Source organism: Nanorana parkeri, unplaced genomic scaffold (assembly GCF_000935625.1).
Source record: "Nanorana parkeri isolate BGI_ZX_2015 unplaced genomic scaffold, ASM93562v1 scaffold1147, whole genome shotgun sequence".
Lineage (NCBI taxonomy): Eukaryota > Metazoa > Chordata > Amphibia > Anura > Dicroglossidae > Nanorana > Nanorana parkeri.
Window position 1 is genome coordinate 516,994 of NW_017307415.1, and position 20,157 is coordinate 537,150.

At 42.8% G+C, this 20,157-nt stretch overlaps 1 protein-coding gene across 4 annotated transcripts in view; it reads right to left on the minus strand.

Annotated features, from left to right (window-relative positions):
• Positions 1-10,623, minus strand: part of PIK3CB (phosphatidylinositol-4,5-bisphosphate 3-kinase catalytic subunit beta) — a 63,450-nt gene extending 52,827 nt beyond the window's left edge. Inside the window, exons 1-3 of one of the 4 annotated variants that reach the window (XM_018568166.1) lie at positions 10,535-10,623; positions 2,652-2,833; positions 1,418-1,643 (exon numbers count right to left, since the gene is read on the minus strand). In XM_018568166.1, coding sequence (XP_018423668.1) covers positions 1,418-1,643; positions 2,652-2,833; positions 10,535-10,541 — 415 coding nt within the window. In that variant the 5' untranslated portion in view covers positions 10,542-10,623. Of the gene's footprint in view, positions 1-1,417; positions 1,644-2,651; positions 2,834-2,916; positions 2,922-10,529 lie in introns of those variants that run through there. The other 3 variants (XM_018568167.1, XM_018568168.1, XM_018568169.1) reach the window with 3 other exon arrangements.
• Positions 10,624-20,157: the final 9,534 nt, after the last annotated feature.

The following is a 20,157-nucleotide window of genomic DNA, read 5'->3' on the forward strand; positions in this document are numbered from 1 at the left end:
GGGGGGGTGACCCTCGGTTACCGCTCCGGGTGTCACCCAGCCTCGGGACGCCCCTGCCCATGCATATGTTATTTGTGGTCCTCAAAAATCTTAACTTGTATTGAACTGATAAGAATTCTTCTAGGGCAAGGACAGTTTGTAAACTCCCATGCTGACAAATCTCCTGGAGCCATTCCAATGAACTGGAACCCCACTGTCAATGCTCACTGGTTCATATGAGCATGTGATTGCATTTATTGAACCCATTTTTGGTATCCTTGTACATTGGGTCTTGAAGTGACACTAAACTTAGGAGTTAAATCTTATAAAAGCATTCAAGTACCTGAACCTTTATTTTTGCATTATTCGGCTGTAGATCCTCAAATCTCATTTCATCTCTGAAACCATGCTTGTTCCCCATGGTCCCTGTGTGCATGTTCTAAAGTAGCCACCGCTCCAAGCTCACTGCCATGATGGACTACAATCTCTCTACAAATTAGTAAATTATACATGACATTGTAGTCCATCACGGGAGGGAGCTTGGAGCGGTGACTAATTTACAACACACACAGGGACCATGGGGAACAAAAGTAGCCCCCCTCCAGAAGGAAAGACAGTGTCGGCACCAATTCAGAGATGATTTGAGGCACTACAGCCGAGTGATACACAAATAAGATGCTTTTGTTTTTATTAGTTCAGGTACTTGAATGCATTTTTAAGGTTTAACCTTAAGATCCAGAAAATCAGGGAAGATTGCATAAATGTTAACATCAGCACATCATTATTCATCTCTATTCAGTGTTCACCATGAATTTTAATTATCTACGGAGCGAATGAACTTTGAGAATGAAAAAGCATGAGTTATACAACAGTGCTATTTCATATGGGAGGAGAAACTTAGCAGATATGTCTATAAACCAAAAGCTTAACACTGTGGAAATGTAACTTTACTGATGTATTTATAGACTATATCTAAAAATAGAGGCAGTAATAATGTAACACGATCCAGTCTAATCCTAAAGATGTGTGATATGTGCTCAAACATTAAATAAGGGACCATGGTCATTTGTTTCTGACCATGACCTCACCTGCCTTAGAAAGCTGGCTTACATCCTTAGACATTTCGGACATGTGGCTGAACTAAGCTAACATGTACTTTATCCATTCAGAAGAACATAAGCCACTTAAATAATCTGCCCCCTCGACTGCTCATACTATCCAACCTGACATTCTCTCCCCCCCACCTGATTCACCAGCTGGAACCAATTGCAAAAATGGTACTTCTGAGTAAGGAGGAGCGGACAATGAACTTTAAAACGGTACCAACTATACTCATACTCTCTATTTACACCTTTGGTCATGGTAAAGTCCTTTATTTTCTGTATTAAGGGAGAAGGTACATATAATATAGAGAAATAGAACAGTGTCAGCTCATTACCTTTTCCTATTAAGACCCCTATTTTGGAATCTAGCTTCTCTGCAGGGTTACAGCTTCTTGACACCAGTTTCAGCACTGGCAGAAAAGGTCGAACATCACAGAGTCGTCGGGTCTCATCCTCCAGTTCCTCATGAACAGCCGTCTGATTGACACACTGGAACATGTAGGAGTCAATCTCCAGGAGCAAATGGAAGAGGGGGTAACGTTGTGCATGTTTCCATGCAAGCTGAAAACATACAAAACAACATATCATTGGAGACAGATGACCGCTGGATAAAGAAAATAGGAAACACAAAATCACCAAAAGAACCCTGTATTGGTGTATAGACTGCCCATTTCTTTACTGGACTACGGTACAGCTAGGGACACACATATTTTATCTTTTGCCACATGTGCTCCAAGATGGAGACTCTCATAGTTTAAAGTTAGGACCGCACTACATAGAGGTGCCTTGGTGCGGCTTTCACATTTTCTGCAGAAGACGTGTATCTAAACCTCTGTTTTTAACCTTTGCGGTGAGACAAGTTTTTTTGCATGCTGGCTGGTGAGTGTGCTGGGAAAATGTTTGCTGTTACTGTTTAAAGCCCTTCCATGTGCACCTTGCTGTAAAGCTGGTAACAAATTGATGAGTGCGGTTGCCATTTGTTTTGCTTGACACATATAAGATGTACACATCACTACAGTTATCATAACTGGATAATAACATGAAATGTTTATCAGGTGGACTTATGCCTCTTCCAATTCTCATTCCTTTGTATCCATATAGGATACTGGATCGAAGGGTGTAGAGAGCACCAGCTACCATGAAAAAATGGAAAAAGGTCACTTAAGGGGCATTCTACATTTATGTAACGTCATCAGCATGTGTATGTGTATATGTTTACAGAACTCTGCATCTTCTAAAAGTTGTAAACACTATTTGTACAAGTGGGGGCAATATTATCTCATTACATATTCATGTTGTACTGTCTCCTTAGTAGCACAATGCAGTGACTGCCTATGGACAGGGCTGTAATCACATTTTCAGTGAAAGCAATATACAGTATTGTCTGGTTAGCCACTGCGGGCAGACTCCATTATTCTGTACAGAAAGTGACCATGAAATATAGCACAGCAAGGAAGTACAAAATGTAAAAAATATCTTACATTTACCTTCAGGCAATCTTTCCAACTTTTAAATAGAATTCATGAAAATTACAGGTTTGTTTAAATGTGCTACTTGCATGTAACTCACGTGTTTAATCTGCGATATGGATGCATCCCGAGGTACCACCATCTGCACATAGATTCCAGTGGGGAGTAGGATGTCCACAGTGACATCTGAAGGGAGATGTGTATCGGCCGCCCAGATGTCCATGGGATCCAACACAGCGGGAGGCATCTTGCAGCAGGAGGTACTACCTGTGAAACATTGCCCTAGAGGAACAGAAAACATGCTCAGGTCATCATTTGGAGCACTACGTCCAAAAATAAAAGTCTTATGGAGATTAAGTACTAACACACAGCAGCATTCTCTCTCTTCTTATTAGATGTACAGTGTGGTGCCATCCTCTTCCTACATATTACGCAGATATCCATGGTAACTAAAATCACAGGGAATGTTTAAAAAAAAAAACCTTACACTTTGCAAAGCCCAACACTCCAGTGGCTGCAAAATATGACATTACTCTACCACCAAATGACTAAAAACTAAATCTGTTTTTCAGTAAATTGCTTTAATGTGAAGGTTTTCACTGTATACAAACATTACAGTAAACCACGGCCTGGAGAAATCCCAAGAGCCAGGTAAGTTGCTTTACAGAACCTTCTGGCTCCTACACTGGACTAAGTCTCTGGAACTATTTGAGATGACCTTGATGGCTATGGCATAACTCTTGCTTGTTTCATACAATCTCATAACACTACAAGTTGAACGGATCAATGGACATTACACACCAGCAGCCATGCGTCGAGTCACATTGCATCGTTTCTTTTTTTGTAAGAACTTTATTGAAATGTGGTGTGCTAAAAAAAAAACAAAAAAACTGCATGGCGTACTTTTTTTTTTTTAAGCACAACCACCGGAACGCAGTAGTGTGCACTGTGCCCACTCATGACAAGGCAAATTGCCTTGTTTTGCATTCTGTATGTGCTGGTAAAAACCAGCACAGCTTGAACGCATATGGTGTGAACGGCCCTTAAAGTGAACCTATACCCACATCTTTAAAATAGCAACAAAGACACCTTTAGACATTTTTAGTAATGACAATCTACAAACACATACTTACAGATAATTGCCAGCTTTGTATTCTTTGCATACACTATTTCTCGTTTCTTCTCCAGTCTTAGGACAGTGGCCATGTTTACTAAGGACAGATTACTAGCTCTCCTATTACTTCCTGGATTTCTGGCACATGTGACTAGGACATGTGACCATACACATCTCAGGGGAGGAAAATGCCTTTCCCTGAGATCTCGTGAGATTACAGATGCGATTTCACAGCAATGCTCTGCAGATGACAAGACAATCCCAGTGTGCATTGCTTTGCCAAACTGAAGTCATTTTGCCCTTTCATAGCAGGAAGTGAATGCTCTGCAAGTGTAAGTATTTCATAATCACAGCATTTTACACCTGACATCTCTATGTTATTATTAATCATCATACATAGGAGGGACTCATTAGTAGAATTTGATTTTTGAGTGTAAAAGGTCCACTTTGAAGCCCAACTCTACTTTTTATGGTTTTGGGTTAATTTAAACAATTTCAATCTAATGTATCGGTGTATATTTATAAGAGACAAGTATTCTCTCTCTGTCTGGTCAGGGCTCCGATCTCCCCTGGAGACCCTCAGGCTGCGATGGAGCACACAGAGCGTTTGTCTGTACCCAGACTGGGTTGTTGTCTGAGAGAGAAGGTGTTTGAACAGGCAGGGAACTTCAACAGCCCAAGCTGGGCAACTCCATAGCAAGAAGGCCAAATCGGAGTAGTCTATGCGGAGGAACACTGAAGGTCTGTACGGACAAACTATAAACCAGGAGGCTGAACATTTTTAAAGAGACAAAACTTTGTAATGTGATGCTGAAAACTCCTGACAAAGAAGCCTGTTGTACAGGTTCTTGTTGACAAATAAAAGTGGACCTTTACCCCCTTTCACTAAAAATAACACCAGCATGCAGCTCTGCATGGTGATATAAAATCATCTTACATTCATTAGTTAAACAAACATGTTTATTTACTTACAAATAGAATTTATCTACTTCCTGGTCCACTTTTGGCACAAATGATGTAATGTGCCAAAGCGTTGCATCCTGGGAAGGATACATCAGCAGAGCATTGCTGGGAAATCTCATGAGATCTCAGGGAAATGCAATTTTGCTCCCCTGAGATAATGTGCTTAGTCACATGTCTAGTCACATGTGCCAGTGTTCCAGGAAGTAAAGGGAGATCTAGTAACCTGTCCTTAGTTAACATGGCCACTGTCAGAAGACTGGGAAAGAAGAGAAATAAGATATAGAAAGCTGGCAATTATCTAGAAGTATGTGTTTGTGGATTGCCACAAGAGTGGGAGAGGTTGAGTAGTTTAGCAAACGACACTGGACAAGGCTGACACCACTCCAAGTCCATGAAAAGCTGTGTATCAGCCCACAACAGGACTTGGGAGCGGAGTGCATTTCTGGCAGATCACAGGATATTTTTCTGTGCTTGCAGGGCCTTCTAAGGCCTCATGCACACTAGCACGCTGTGTTTAAGCACAACAGAAATGATCTGGTAAGTATAAACAACTTTATGCTTCCCCAATCACTTTCTGTGCTGGGCTTAGTCCCATTTATATATGTTTACACATGTTTAGCACCATAGAACTGGGCTAGTCAGACCCAGAATGCAGAAATGTCTATTTTGGGTAAACTGACCTAGACAGAAGGCACCTAGACACACTTAGACGCCTAGGTGTGCATTCAGTCATAGAAAATTGTTACCGGAGTCCAGGGGCATTTAGAAATTAGCTCCAAACACACCGGACATCAACGTTTTGGTACATGGTGTGCATGAGACCCAAGAGATAAAACAGAGAAATGTGCACGCATCGCAGATACCTGCTGCATTTTCTTTGCCTGGACATATGCCTCAAGAGAGAAATGTGCATATTAGCACAATGATCTTTTTAACAAAGACAACTCGATGGCTGGGTGGATCACTGGCATCTATTGTTTATAGGCACGTATCAAATATACATCCCCTTTTGTAGAGGAAAAAAAGAAAATCCTCGTCAGGTCAATTATTTACATTGACAGAGTTTAATCAAATTTCATTGCAGAGTCCTACCTGCTTCAGTTCTGCTGAAACTGATAAGAGATTCCTATCACATCCTAAATGCTGAGTGGGAGCGCCTCTTACTAGTCACGTAACCAGCCTCAGTGTTGTAATAAAAGCTCTGTATAAATACTTTGAACAGAATGCCCTCCGCCTTGTCACTGTTGGCATATTACATACATTAATTGTTTCTTTTAATGGCTGGCACACCCTAGAACCAGAAGGGTCCTCATCTGACTTCTCTAGCCAACTGAAGACAGGCAAGCGGCTGACCAGTTCATGTATTTGTGCATTAGGACTGAATTTTTAGGAGAAAAAAAATCAGCAAAAGAGGTCACTGGAAATAACTTTCCAAAATGCTAGAGCCAGTAACACCCCAACATTTTAGCATACAAATACTCCAGTCTGATCATTCAGTGTAAAGCAGGCTTATGCGGATACCCAGCGGTGTATTTAACTTTGCTGCTGCCCTAGGCAAGGCAGCAACTGCTCTGTGTCGTGGTGCTGGCGGCGAGAGCGCACTATACAGAGGTGGGTGAGATACCGAGAATAGCTTAAAGTGGACCTTTACCCCCTTTCACTAAAAATCACATCGGCATGCTAATATAAAATCATCTTGGTGTTCATTAGTTAAACAAACTTGTTTTTCATTTACTTACAAATAGAGTTCATCTACTTCCTGGCCCAGTCCTGGCACAAATGATGTAATGTGCCAAAGCATTGCATCCTGGGAAGATTACTTCAGCAGAGAATTGCAGAGCATTCACTTCCTGCTTTGGAAGGGCAAAATGACTTCAGTTTGGCAAAGCAATGCACACTGGGATTGCCTTATCAGCAGACCATTGCTGGGAAATCTCATCTGTAATCTCATGAGATCTCAGGGAAAGGCATTTTTCTCCCCTGAGGTGATGTGCATGGTCACATGTCCTAGCCATATGTGCCAGAGTTCCAGGAAGTAAAGGGAGAGCTAGAAATCTGCCCTTGGTAAACAGGGTCACTGCCAGAAGACTGGGGAAGAAAAGAAAAAAAGTATGCAAAAGAATACAAAGCCGCAATGATCTAGAAGTATGTGTTTGTAGATTGTCATTACTACATATTTCTAAAAAGGTGTGTTTGCTGCTATTTTAAAGACATGGGTAAAGGTCCGCTTTAAGATAAAAACACTAATCAATTGCTTATGCTTGGAAAGAATTATAAATTAACAAATAGAAATGCTCCAGAACACTGCATAGATTACTGGGCCAGTCCATTGACACCAGATATTGCAGTGTGGGGTGAATCCAGAAGCTGGAAATAACCTTCTGCTTCCTGATCTTTTGGGGACTGAGACACCAGGTGTACCAGTCATTTTAAGGCTATGCAGCACTTGCATCTTGCAGCAAGAAAAGCGAGACTATCATGGACAGGGAAGAACAAGGACCACAGGCAGAAAGATCTTTCCTTTCACCAAGGCAAATTAATCTCTTGGTGGGGGGTGGAGTGGCCTTTTAACCAGTTACTTTGAAAAAAAAAGACAAAGTCCATTGGGTTCAAGCAATAGAAAAAAAAATGAATACTCCCTCAGGTTAAACAAAAATCCTTCCCGATTCCCTAAGGCGATCGGATATTTCCTGGATCAACAATCTTCTGTTATTCCTAAATAAACATTAATATCCAGTTCTGTGCATTTAGGAACGCATCCAGTTTTTGGGGGTTTTTCAAACAATTAACGGAGTTGGCTAGAACTAGTTCCGGAAGGAAGCCTATTCCACATTTTCACACCTCTTACTGTAGAGAAGCCTTTTTTCTGTATGAAGAGATTAAAGCCGACCTGTGACAATGAGACTGTCACACGTCGGCTCAGTAGATCGGGAGGTGAGCGAACACATACCGGTGTTCGCTCACTTCTCGAACCTGTCACGGCTCTCTGCCGTGACAGGGTATGTCACAGTCTAGCAAGGTTTGGGTTAGTATGGATCTCAGCTGCGGAGATTGATAAATAGGATTGAGGGTTTGGTTCCCCAATGCACTCAGTACCAAGGGGAACCGCTTAACATCATGTACCCCGACCTATGTGTGTTGGTTTGATGTAATACACTACGCTAATAACGGTAGTACTAAGGAAGTAAGTTTGAGGAAGTGGCAGGCAATAGGTTGAAGTAGATCCGCATATGCTGGCGGACTGCTAGGACAACAGGATTGCTACTGACTCAGTAGTCAAGAGAGCACCGAAGATGTAAATGGAAGTGGATGTAACAGGTGGGAGGATGAGGAAGTGGCAACAAATAGGTTGGAGCAGATCTGCATATGAAGGCGGACTGCTATGAGCAGTTGGTATCTTGCTAATCTCAGTTCATCAAGTGAGCAATGCGGTTATGTTTGGGGGTGCAACAAACAGATGAGTTGTCAATGGTTATCTCTGATCACAGTTCAACAATTCAGCATAAGTAAAGGTGAAGTAGTTTCAACAGGTGGTTGATTACTTGTTAAGCCAAGCCTGAGTTCCCAATACAGCACAACCAGGTATTTGAGTGGAAATAACAGGTGGGAAGTTTCCCAGTTACTTGCGGTTTGCTTGAAGGTATGAGGCAATGTGGATGGTACTTGGGGTGATCGATGCAACCTCAGTGTTGGTCCAATGGCAGGTCCTGGTGTGCAGCAATGAGTCTCACTCTCCAGTTCAGCCTGTAACACACTGTCTCTTGCTCTGTCCTCAGAGCCACTCGCTCGACGTTCCAGAACGATAGAACACCGAGTGAGTGGCTCAGCTGTGTTTTTGAGGAGGAGCTGCAACCAAGGGGAGGAGTCGGCCGTGACGTCATGAACAGACGGCACGCCTCAAACCCGGAGCTCTGATCCGGGTAGGTCTGTGACAGGGTAGGGGATGGATTCCCCCCTTCCCCGCTCCGATCCACCAGCGCTGAATGGCGGAACGGACGGGGGAGGGGGCGGGTACAGCTGGCTCTGCTCTAGATAGGCAGAGCCAGCTGTCACTCACGCAGCTGGGCGGATCTCGACATCAATGTCGGGATCCGCTCCAGCTGCCGCGTTTCAGTATACCGCGAGCTGTAGCTTAGGGTGACGGGAGGACACTAGTTTGTGTCCTCCCGTTACCCTAAGGAGAACTATGGGGAAAAGCCCTGACCCCATAGTTCTCTTTTAAACCTCTAATTCCAGATGCAGAGTGTCCCTTGTCCTTTGCAATAACCTTAAAAAACACTGGGCGGAATAAAACTTAACCCTTGCAGTGGGGCTACTCGCATGAACCTCAGTCTCGTCTGGCTGCTAGACCTTTACCCATAGCATCTCTCCCCCTTGGTGTCCTCAAGTCTAATACAGTGTATTCGATGCAATGACTCATGGGTCCTTAGATTGCCGGCGTGAAGGGAGAGAGAGGCTGCAGAAACTGGTCTACCAGCCAGGTGGGACAGAAATTTGGATGAGTAAAAGCCAAAAGGAGCACGTAAGCCTTGCAGGGTGTGAGTTGGTCTACTGCAAAGGTTAACTTTTATTCTGCCCGGAGTTCTTTAAAGTGAATAACTGTGCACCAAGTTCGTTATATATGTTCTGGTGGCCATAAAAGTCAACAAGAATGCTATAAAACATACATTCTCGTACACGGCACAATACACTGAAACTTTATAATAGTAGCCAAAGGTCATAACTAGGGTTGCCACCTCTACTTCAAGCAAAACCCGAACACTCTAGCGATGCACGGACATTTTTTGGGGGAGAATGGGTCATGGCTTATCCATATGTAAATAGCGCCGCCCATTCATCTGTAAATATCACAGTTGAGACTATTTTCAGTGGGGGGCCAGTAGCCCCTATCTTTATTTTGGTTGCCCCTGTCTGCCTGACATCTTATGTCTGGGTTTTTGCTGGCATGAAACCCGGACACAGGATTCAAAACCTGGACTGTCCAGGTGAATCCTGGAAGGGTGGCAACCCTAGTCATAAACACACAGGATGTCAAGTGTCCCAACCAAAACCTACAATCGCAATGTAATCAGAATAAAAATCCTGTACAATGGTATAAGACAGGGATAGACAAATGAATATGGAATTCAGCGGCCAGTCTGTCCAGTCTAGGAGCCAGCAGGACTTTTTTTTTTTTTAGAAGGCAGCTCCATTGAAAACTAGAAAAAGTTGGTGCCGGCTATCATTTTTAAGAAGCATTGGCTACCTGGGTAACCTCTATGCTCCAAAAAAAAAAATTATGCCAAACTCCAGCAAAGAAAGTGTTTGTTGTATTTACATTTCAATGAAATAAAATGTTACGCTACAGTATCACTTACACACAACTAAACAATTCAGCATTATACAGATAATGCAATTTCGAAAGAATCGCTGACCTTTTGTTTGAACTGCCGCTTGCCCCAGTGTGAAAGGGGTTAACACGTCACGCAGTCATGAGGCAACACTAATAATATCACTTCCCTTAATTGTGTACAACAAACAAACAACATCATGTCTGATGAACAAAGCTGGCATTGTCCCGGAGATGAGGAGTGAATCTGGGCCCCAGCCAATGCGCCATAAAGGGAGAGCTCGCACAATTAGAGTGGGCAGTGAAAGAATATGCAAGTCGGAGAAGAGATGACAGAGGCGACGAGGCTGTACGGGGGAAAAAATAGACATTGCAATATGGAGCATGAGACACACAACTCATTAGGAAAGCACATCAAACTCCCTTAGCTGGCACGTCGGAATCTAGGTCTACCCTGATTATATATATATATATCTTTCCTCCATCATTAAATCTTGCTGGAGCTCAGAGGAGAGGACACTGACATATGCCAAGATTCTACAACTCTGATAATCTGGGTGTCAGGAAATCACCTTACAATCCATTCTTCTCCGTGCAGGTGACGACCATTGCTGTAGTCTCACTCATTCGTCTCGGTGGAAACATGTTGAAGAAGCGCAGTTTATTACACCCATATGCAGATTGCCATCCAGAACAGTTCGCCCTGAGTGACTCACCTCACTGGTTCTAGTTCTGCGTGAGCACAGTGCCCTCCTACCCACGCAGACAGGCACTTGCAGTACCTGATGCCTGTTACATAACTCCCAGACTGCACGGAGATAGCCAAGTGTGAGGATTCGTATCAAGCCTCTGGAAGGAGACAGCTGCAGATACTAATTCATCTTTCTTATAACCTTTTCCTAACTAGGCCCAGTTAAAGGGCATGCCTGAGAAATCTGCCGTGGGGCTCAGGAAGATTGCAGAATTATTACCTCATCCAATGAATTATTAATGTTCATCTACCAAAAAATAAAAACATGATTGAGTATTTGCTACAAAAAGGTGCAATACAATGAAGTAGACTGTATGAGCTAGATCAGTGGATTCAGGTGGTTTTACAGGAGGAAGTACCTGATTAAAAAACAAAGTGAAAGGACCAAACATATCAGGAAACACTTAATCATGTACCTGAAATACAAATGAAGCTCTGAAAAATATACACCTAATCTACCCACCACCCATGTTTTATTCTGGAGCCTTAAAACCACCCACCTCCATCCCTCACATTTTAAAAGCGACACTAAACTCAGGAATGAAATCTTTAAAAAACATTCAAGTACCTTAACTATTTCAAAAAATTTATCTTATTTGTGTATCACACAGCGTAGATCCTCAAATCATGTCTGAACTGGTGATGACACTGTCCTTCCTTCCGGAGGGGGGCTACTTTTGTTCCGCATGGTCCCTGTGTATGTTGTAAAGTAGTCACTGCTTCAAGCTCACTCCTGTGATGGACTACAATCTCAATACAAATTTGCTTACTAAACATGAAATTGTAGTCCATCACAGGAGCGAGCTTGGAGCGTTGACTACTTTACAACATAGACAGGGACCAAGGGGAACAAAAGTAGCCCCCCTCCAGAAGGAAGGGCGGTGTTGGCAGGAATGATAAATTAGATGATTTGAGGATCGACAGCGGACTATTTCACAAATTAGGTAATATAAAATATATAATCACTTTTAGGCTAGCAATCTTAATTTATTGTTGGTATGTGAGAGATTATATTATGATTTGTGAGAATAATTCAGTGCTAAACTAGAGAATGCAAATCAGTAGAAATACTGCACCATTGAGCAGCATGCCCAACCAACATGTGGGAGAAATGTACATTGGAAAATTTAAAGCAGAACGCCCCCTCCCAGATATCTTCAGCCAGTCACGCAACACACGGTGCTTTTTAGATCTTCTCCTGCAGTGGGCAGTTCACAATGATGCAGAGGTGGTTGCCTACAAGATGAAGGCAAAGCTGCTCTCTGCATCATTGTATGTGAGTTTAGGGCACCACTTTAGGGGGCAAGTCCAGGATGCTCTGCTTTCACAGGAAAGCAGGGATAGGACTTCCAGCTGGGCGTCATTCAACCTGGGAGGGGACAGCACTGGACAGTATTGAAGCCAGAGCTGCTTTTGTTTTGAACAACTGCTGGGGCATGATTACAAAAAATACCCTCCTCATTTATCTCTAAGAACCAGGTGGGGTTTATGCCAGGCAGAGAGGTGGCTGACATACCAGGCACATTTATTATACATATTACCAAACAGAGGGTGGTGAGGGTGATAGTGAGAGCATGAAATCTCCTCCACTCCTCTTTGAAGAAGTTAAACATAAAATTGAACCAAATAATGGTCTTTGGGAAACCGCAGTGCTGAAAGATGTCCTGCCCCCCTGCGAGTTTTCACATAGACTTCATCACAACCACTCACTCGAAAACCATCTTTACTCTTACAATTTCTGGGGCCCTAAGATGTTGGGTAAATGTATAGGACACTCCCAGGATACTGATGGGGTACTCACTGTGGGCACACTTTTTTACCTCCTAGGGTGCCCAGTATGGATGTAGTTCACCCCTCTCATTTGCCCCCTCACCCTACCCATCATCTCTTACCTTCCCCTAGCCCCTTCCTTTTATGCCATCCTTCTCTCTCACCTATTCCCCCTCTACGATACCTGTATTCTCCCGACCCCTAGCTGAAAAACTGTAGTTTGCTCCACTGAACTACATGAACAGGGCACTATTGAGATATATAAATGTGTTCCCTGTCATACACTTTCTCTTCTGCACAAGAAAAAAAGCAGGTCATCAAGGGAGCACACAGAAACCAATTCTATTGTATGTGCTTCGTTTACACTAAACGGAGTGTAAAGTTTGTACACTCTCAAAGTTGAAAAAAAAGTAACCTTGTAGAAACCGCAATTAGTAAAATGTCCTTCTGTGACATAAAAGAGAACTAAAGCTAGACTCCACCTGACCAACCGCTCAGTGTCTGCAACCATCATCTGCCAATCCCTACACTGGCTTCCACTCGCCCAAAAGGATAAAATAAAAAATATTAAGAATCACTTACAAAGCCATCCACAACTCTGCCCCGGGCTATATCTCATACCTTGTCTCGAAATATCACCCTAACCGTCCACTCCGCTCATCCCAAGACCTCCTGCTTTACAGCCCCCTCGTCAACTCCTCCCATACTCGCCTCCAGGACATCTCTAGAGTCTCTCCCATCCTCTGGAACTTTTTACCCCAACCTGTCCGTCTATCTCCCACTCTGCCTACCTTTAGGCGATCCCTAAAGACTCATCTCTTCAGTGAAGCCTATGCCACCTCAACCTAACCACTGAACTATCACATTCTCAAACAATTCATCCCCGCACAGCTACCGCCTCATGTATCACTGGCCTCTCCCTTTTAGATTGTAAGCCCTCACAGACAGGGCCCTCCTTACCACCTTGTCTTGAATTGTATTGTAATGTCTTATTTATAATGTAAGGCGCTGCACAAACTGTTGGCGCTCTATAAATCCTGTATAATAATAAAGCCAAAAAAGGTTTAATAATCAAGAGCGGTTATATTTTCCATATAAAATACCTCCAAAGATGGCTGACAGGTGGACAAAGCTGGGGTAATGGTCAGAGTTTCCAAGAGGTACAAGACTCCAGCAAAACTTTGAGCTAAAATCTGTGTGTTGGATAAACTCTGATTTTTAACCAGTTAAATATGGTAAAGGTTTGTTCTAAACAGTGGGTTAGAACAGAACAGTTAGAACAACAGTGGGTTGTTCCATAGCGGATGGTGCGCCAGCTATGGAACAAGCCATTAGTGACCATATACCAATATTTGTAAAGATAAGAAAGTGTCAAACGTTTCTCTGTCCTATATAAATATGGAGCACTGTACAGTAACTGGCTCTTTGCATCTGATATAACCAGTAACAGTGCATCCATATGGTGGATTTACTTAAAAATGTGGATGTCAATATGTCTGTGAAGGTTCTCATTCATCCAGGTCAAGGTATAGCTGTAAAAAAAAAAAAAAACAAGGCAAATGGACTAACTGTCTTTTTTTGAAGATGTTTCGCTGTTCATCTGAATAGCTTTCTCAATTCAGGAAGCTGAGAAAGCGAATTGGATGACCAGCGAAATTTCTTCAAGAAACGACAGCAAGTCCAGTTGCCTTGATTTATTTTTCACAGATGTGAATGTCAATGCTTCTAGATCTTCAGACCCATAATTCAGCCATCATATGTGCTCAACTATTTCCTTTTAAGCAAGACAAAAGATGCAAAGCTTAATCAAAGACAAAAGCTTCATCACTATAAAAATAGCTTCCTTCCCTAAATCAATTGTCAGGTCTGTTAGTCTGTGTAAACAAAGTGTCTACTCATTCGGCTTCTAGTCCCTTTCTACTGGTATGCAGGTTGGGCACTTATTGTCATTACTGTAAAAGCGCGGTAATATAGCAGTATGTAATTGGCACATTAGATTTAGCTCAGATCCAAGAAGTATTAAATAACATATAGGACATTCACTGTAGGTGAATCTTCCTGGAGAATGTGTTAAAATAGAGCGACTGATTCACCACCAGTAAAACCTTGGTGAATGTCACATTCACTGCAGAAACAGGTTTTATTCTATTTCAGTGCTCCTGTAGACCATCTGAGGAAGAAATGTATGAATAAGCTGCAGAATTACATTAGATCTGTCGCATTGCTCCTTTTTAGCTTCGCCTTGCTGTGTGTCAAAATTGATATACTATATATTGACACACAATTCAAGCTCAGCATGCCATGAAACAAATGCATAAGCAGATGTCACCTTTGTTGATCAAACATGTCAAAAGACCATTAGATTCAGAGACACACAGTAGATTGTTCAAGTTATATAAAAATCTGGAGGTCTAGCATGGACCTGTCAACTTCATCTAAGGCCAACTGTATTTTTTAGCCCCCACTTTGAGGTTGTCACCAGAATACAAATCTTCCAATGGGGACACTTGTTCCAGGGACAACTTACCTAATTTTGGGGAGATTTCCTCTCACTTCCTGTTGGGTGCACAGGACACGAAGCAAAAGGGGAATCTCCCCAGTGGTACACAGATTGTTTTTAACCTTTCCCTACTCTATCCAAAATGAAGAAAGAAGGTTTTTGGCTTTCTTTCTACTTTGAAACTTCCAAACCTCCTTATTGGTCAGTGAGGTGAGGAAGCAGCAGAACCAGTTGCAAACTAAAGAAGATTTGCATATCACATCAGAGGCCTTAACATGCAGTCTTCAGGTAACTTCTGATAAAAGGTTTACATACTCAGTTTGAATTGTCCAACTTTGTGCCATGTATTACTCTATATTAAGCCTGCATTGTACAGACTTTCTTCCCTAATGTCCAGTTTTTTTTATTGGGTATCTGCAGGAGAGTATGCTCAAGCTAAGAGTAGGCATCAAGCCTGGGAAATAAAGTAGAACTGAAGCCAACACTTTTTTCAGTTTTGGATAAAGTAAGGGAATGTTATAACTAGAGGTGCACGGAAATGAAAATGTCAAAACCGAAACAAAACTGAAAAAGGAAAAAAAAAAATGTCGGGCCAAAACTGAAAAAACATTTTTTCTAACTTTTTAAAATATTTGATTTTTAAATAAATATTTTTATTTTTTACTTTACTTTTAGGGGCTTTGGGGGGAAATATTAGGGTTCTAAATAGACCACTGATATTTCCCTTTTAAAATAGAAAAAGATTGAGGACACAAAGTCTTCAATCTCTTTTTCTGCAGCCTTTGTTATAAATGAACAGGAATCCTTTATAAAATTAAAAGGATTCCTCTATACCGAGTGTTCCTGTTCATTCATGAGGACAGAGTATGTTTACTATAACCACAATCATGAATGAACAGGAGGTGATGTAGATCACTTCCCATTCATTCATAATTGGGGACACAGTAACCATACTATGTCCTCAATTATTTGCAAACACTCAGCGATCACTTATCACTGAGTGTTTGTACTCGCTCCCCATCCTGACAGCTGTCACAGGAGGCTGAGGGAGCGGTGCAGGGAGGAGAGCTCAGCCTCCTGTCACAGTGCTGGCTATCTTCGCCCACACACCGCTGTGCCGATCTGTGACAGGAGGCTGATCGGTGTGGGAGGAGAGACGTCAGGCGCTCACAGCACTCTCCCCCCGCAGCGCTCAGCCGCCTGTGGCAGTTTCTCTCCTCCCCGCTGGGACAAAGAGCAGCGCCCAGCGGGGACGAAAGAGAGCAGGGATGTGTTGCTATATCGGCAGAAAAATTGCACTTTCGGCATTTAGCCAAAAGTGACATTTTCGTCCGATATGTTTCAGCGGCCGATATATCGGTGCATCCTTAGTTATAACCCCTGTCAGCTATTTTACCATTTGTGTCTCATTTGGGAGATTTCCTCTCGCTTCCTGTCTGATATCCACAATAGGAAGTGAGAGGAAATCCCTCCAAAGTGGTGGTCAGCAGGGTCCCCATAACTAGTTAGATCAAACATATATTATTAGCACGGCAGCTTTTCATCTTTTATATTTATATTTATCACTTTGAGACAGCTTCCATAGCGCAGAATTTTTTTTATATTCATCCCCATAACTAGTGCCCCCAGAGGAAGACTTTCATCTATTCCTATTCTGATGTCACCCAAAATTAATACCGGTCTCCAGGACAAATAAAGAGGGTGAATCTCCCTTACTAGGACACAGACCGCAATAACCTGACTGGGGTTCTATTTCCTCTCCACTCTATGCAAAAGCTAAAAAAAAATAAAAAGTTTTGGTTTCAGTTGCACTACAAGTAAAGGTGCAGATTTCTTGGAACGCAATCTTCAGCAGATATCAGCATCTCTTTGAATCTTACATTTCCTGACAAGATAACAATGAAACAGATGCCCTTTGTTTCTCTATGCTGGCAGAGGTCTTCCCTTTGTAAGGAAGTAGTAAAGTACGACACATCACATTGGAAAGGCTGAACTAGATTTCCTTCTGCAAATCCGGCTCTGTGCCAGACATGGCTGTGACGTTCTTAAGGCAGCCGAGTTCTCCATTTCTACACAGAGCCAGCAGAGACAGGGAAACCACTCAGACCACAAGATCCAGGTCCTTTGTTACAGCATCAAAGCACAAACATCAAACAGCACTGATTTCTCAATTTGGAGACAGTTTGTCAGCGAGGCTAATTGGTTACAGGAGAATGCAGCAAATCACAGCCCAAATGATGATTAGATGAAATATATAATATGGCTTTGTGACTGCCCATTTCCTAACTATTGTGTACTGTCTATTTATAGCTGCAAAGTGCTTCTGCAGAGCACAATGACATTTCATTATCTAACTACCTAATTACAGCAATGATTAAAAGATACTAAAGTGTACGTCAGGTGGGTGTTAAGAGAAAGTCTAAAAATACTGAAACAAGCCTCTTTAAATCCATTCATATGGATGGTTGGATGGATGGATGGATGAATGTATGGATGGATGGATGATAGAATGTATGGATGGATGATAGAATGTATGGATGGATGAGTGTATGGATGAAAGCTTTTTTTTAGGACTAGGTAAATTAATTGCTGCGGTCACAAACGTGCTCAGGCCCATGAACAATAAACTGCCTTTACGTATACAGGAGCAAGTGGGATCATGAGCAGGGCCAGATTAAGAGCATCACGGGCCTGGTGCTGAAGATTTTGGTGGGCCTTTTTATGGAAATGTCGACAGTCACCAGGGCCCTCTTCCTCCTGTCCGGCTGTGATTTGTAATTTTTCTACAGCTTAGGCCCCATTCACACTGAGCGTATCGTGCGATTTGCATTTTGCGCGATATCGCGCGGTTTGTCGCACGACATCGCGCAAATGGTTGCATTGAATTGCAGTAGAATCGCGCCGAAATCCGCTCCAGAAAGGGTCCTGTTGTAGCGGCGCACGACCCGCGACAAACAGAGCCCCATTGCCATGCATTGGAGAGCGATATTGCGCTCATTGTGAATGGGGCCTTAGAGTCAGTGGTGGAGCGCCAGGGCCTGGCTGCAGCTGTGAGCCTGGTAGATCTGCCACTGACTCCAAGTTGTAGAGAGACTACAAATCTCAGCAATACAAAATACCGCCAACTATAGAGGACTACAAAACCCAGCAATACATTATACAGCAATGCAGAATACCACCAGCTATAGAGGACTACAAATCTGAGCAATACATTATAAAGCAATGCAGAATGGCACCGGCTATAGAGGGCTAAAAATCCCAGCAATACTTTATACAACAATGCAGAATCCTAAGAAGCTAAATACTCAGTGTTGCTCCGGGTTCAGCGCCTGATGTCTCCAGTGTCTCAGGAGGGCTGTGCAGGCTCTAAAGGGGGCCAGTGCAGGCTCTTGGCGGTCAGTGTGGGCTCTGTAGCGGCTCACTAAGATGTGGCTCTCCATTCCGGCGGCAGCACTCTAGTCCGGCATATAATATGCCTGACTAGAGGGCCACCACTGCCTGATTGCGGCCAGTCACATCCTTCCAGATAGCAAAGATAACTTGCCACAAACTTGTGGCAGGGTTAGATGGTAATTCATGTTAACTTGCTGCACACATTCCTGGCAAGTTGTAGACGTGCAGAATAGAGATGGGCTGCACGTTCGAGTCGAACCCATGTTCGACTCGAACATAGCATGTTCTAGCGTTCGTCGAACATTATGGGATGTCCGCGGTGAGTTCAACCGCGGGACATCCCACAATGCACTGCGCCGTCCGAAATGGTAATTGGCTACAGTCTTGCACCAGACCGCAGGTCAGGTGCAAGACTGTGCCAATCAGGGCTCAGTACAAATATAGAGCCATGATTGGGCAAAGTCACAATGACTCTGCCCAATCATGTCTCACAGCTAAGTCCCTGCAGCACACTATATAAGGCTGCTGACACCGCGGCCCTATGTAGTGTGTTGTAGGAGATAGAGAGGGTTCTAGTATAGTTAGTTACAGCAGATTGATAGAGAGTTATAGATAATTATAATAGATATGTGTGTAGAACCTGCTGAAGCAAAAATTACATTTATATACATTTTATTGATATTTATATAGAACTCTAATATATACAGAAGTCTGATATACAGAAGTCTGAGATTATATATATACAGAAGTCTGAGATATATATATATATATCTCAGACTTCTGTATATATATAATCTCAGACTTCTGTATATCAGACTTCTGTATATATTAGAGTTCTATATAAATATCAATAAAATGTATATAAATGTCATTTTTGCTTCAGCAGGTTCTATACATCATAAGGAGCTGAATGGGAAAAGTCTGTGAAAGGGGACCCGGATCCCCATACACTGTTATGGCCAATTCATTGCATATAAGGCTTCAAAATGGGGTCATTTAATTTTCTGAGTTCTACCCCCATATACTTGCATTGAGTTCTATGTTCGAATTAGAACTTTTTCCATGTTCGAAAGTTCGAGTTAGAACCGAACACGGGGGTGTTCGGCTCATCCCTAGTGCAGAACACTTGCAGCACAAGTTCTAGTTGACACGTTTTGAATTTGTAGCAAGTCTACAGCAAGAGTTCTGCAGGTCTTAGCAAGAGCTCTGCAAGTGTACAGCACTTTTGCAAAGCACGTTGATCTGGAGACTTGCAATGCAGACTTGCTGTAATTGTGCAACAAAATTGTGAAGCTTGGCAAGTCTGCAATAGTTTAGCAAGTCATTTTCAAACTTGCAGCTCAATTGCTTGCTATCTGGGCTGTGGCCCTCTATTAAGGCATATTAGGGAGCAGCTCTCTGGGGCCACTCGGGGCCCTAGTGAGGAGTGAGCAGCCCTCTAAAATGCCTGAATAGAGGGTCGCCACTGCCTGATTGCAGCCGGTCACCAACCCGAATACCGAGGCAATCTCGGTTGGCTGGGCCTATTTGCAAGGACGGGCCTGGAGCGGCAGCTCCACCCTTCCCTAATCATGAGCAGAGAAATTCAGTTTTATTATACTTAACTTTTGACATGTGTATACCAACACATTTCACAATATATGCAGAGGGCAATGCAACACTGGCACCAGTCTCTGCTTAGCAGCTAATGTTTCTGCAAAATTCTAAAAACAATGGCCACCCTCCAATGATTCCACTTATACACTCCTGTCAAATAGAACATTTAAAGGCCAAACTACACCGAAGA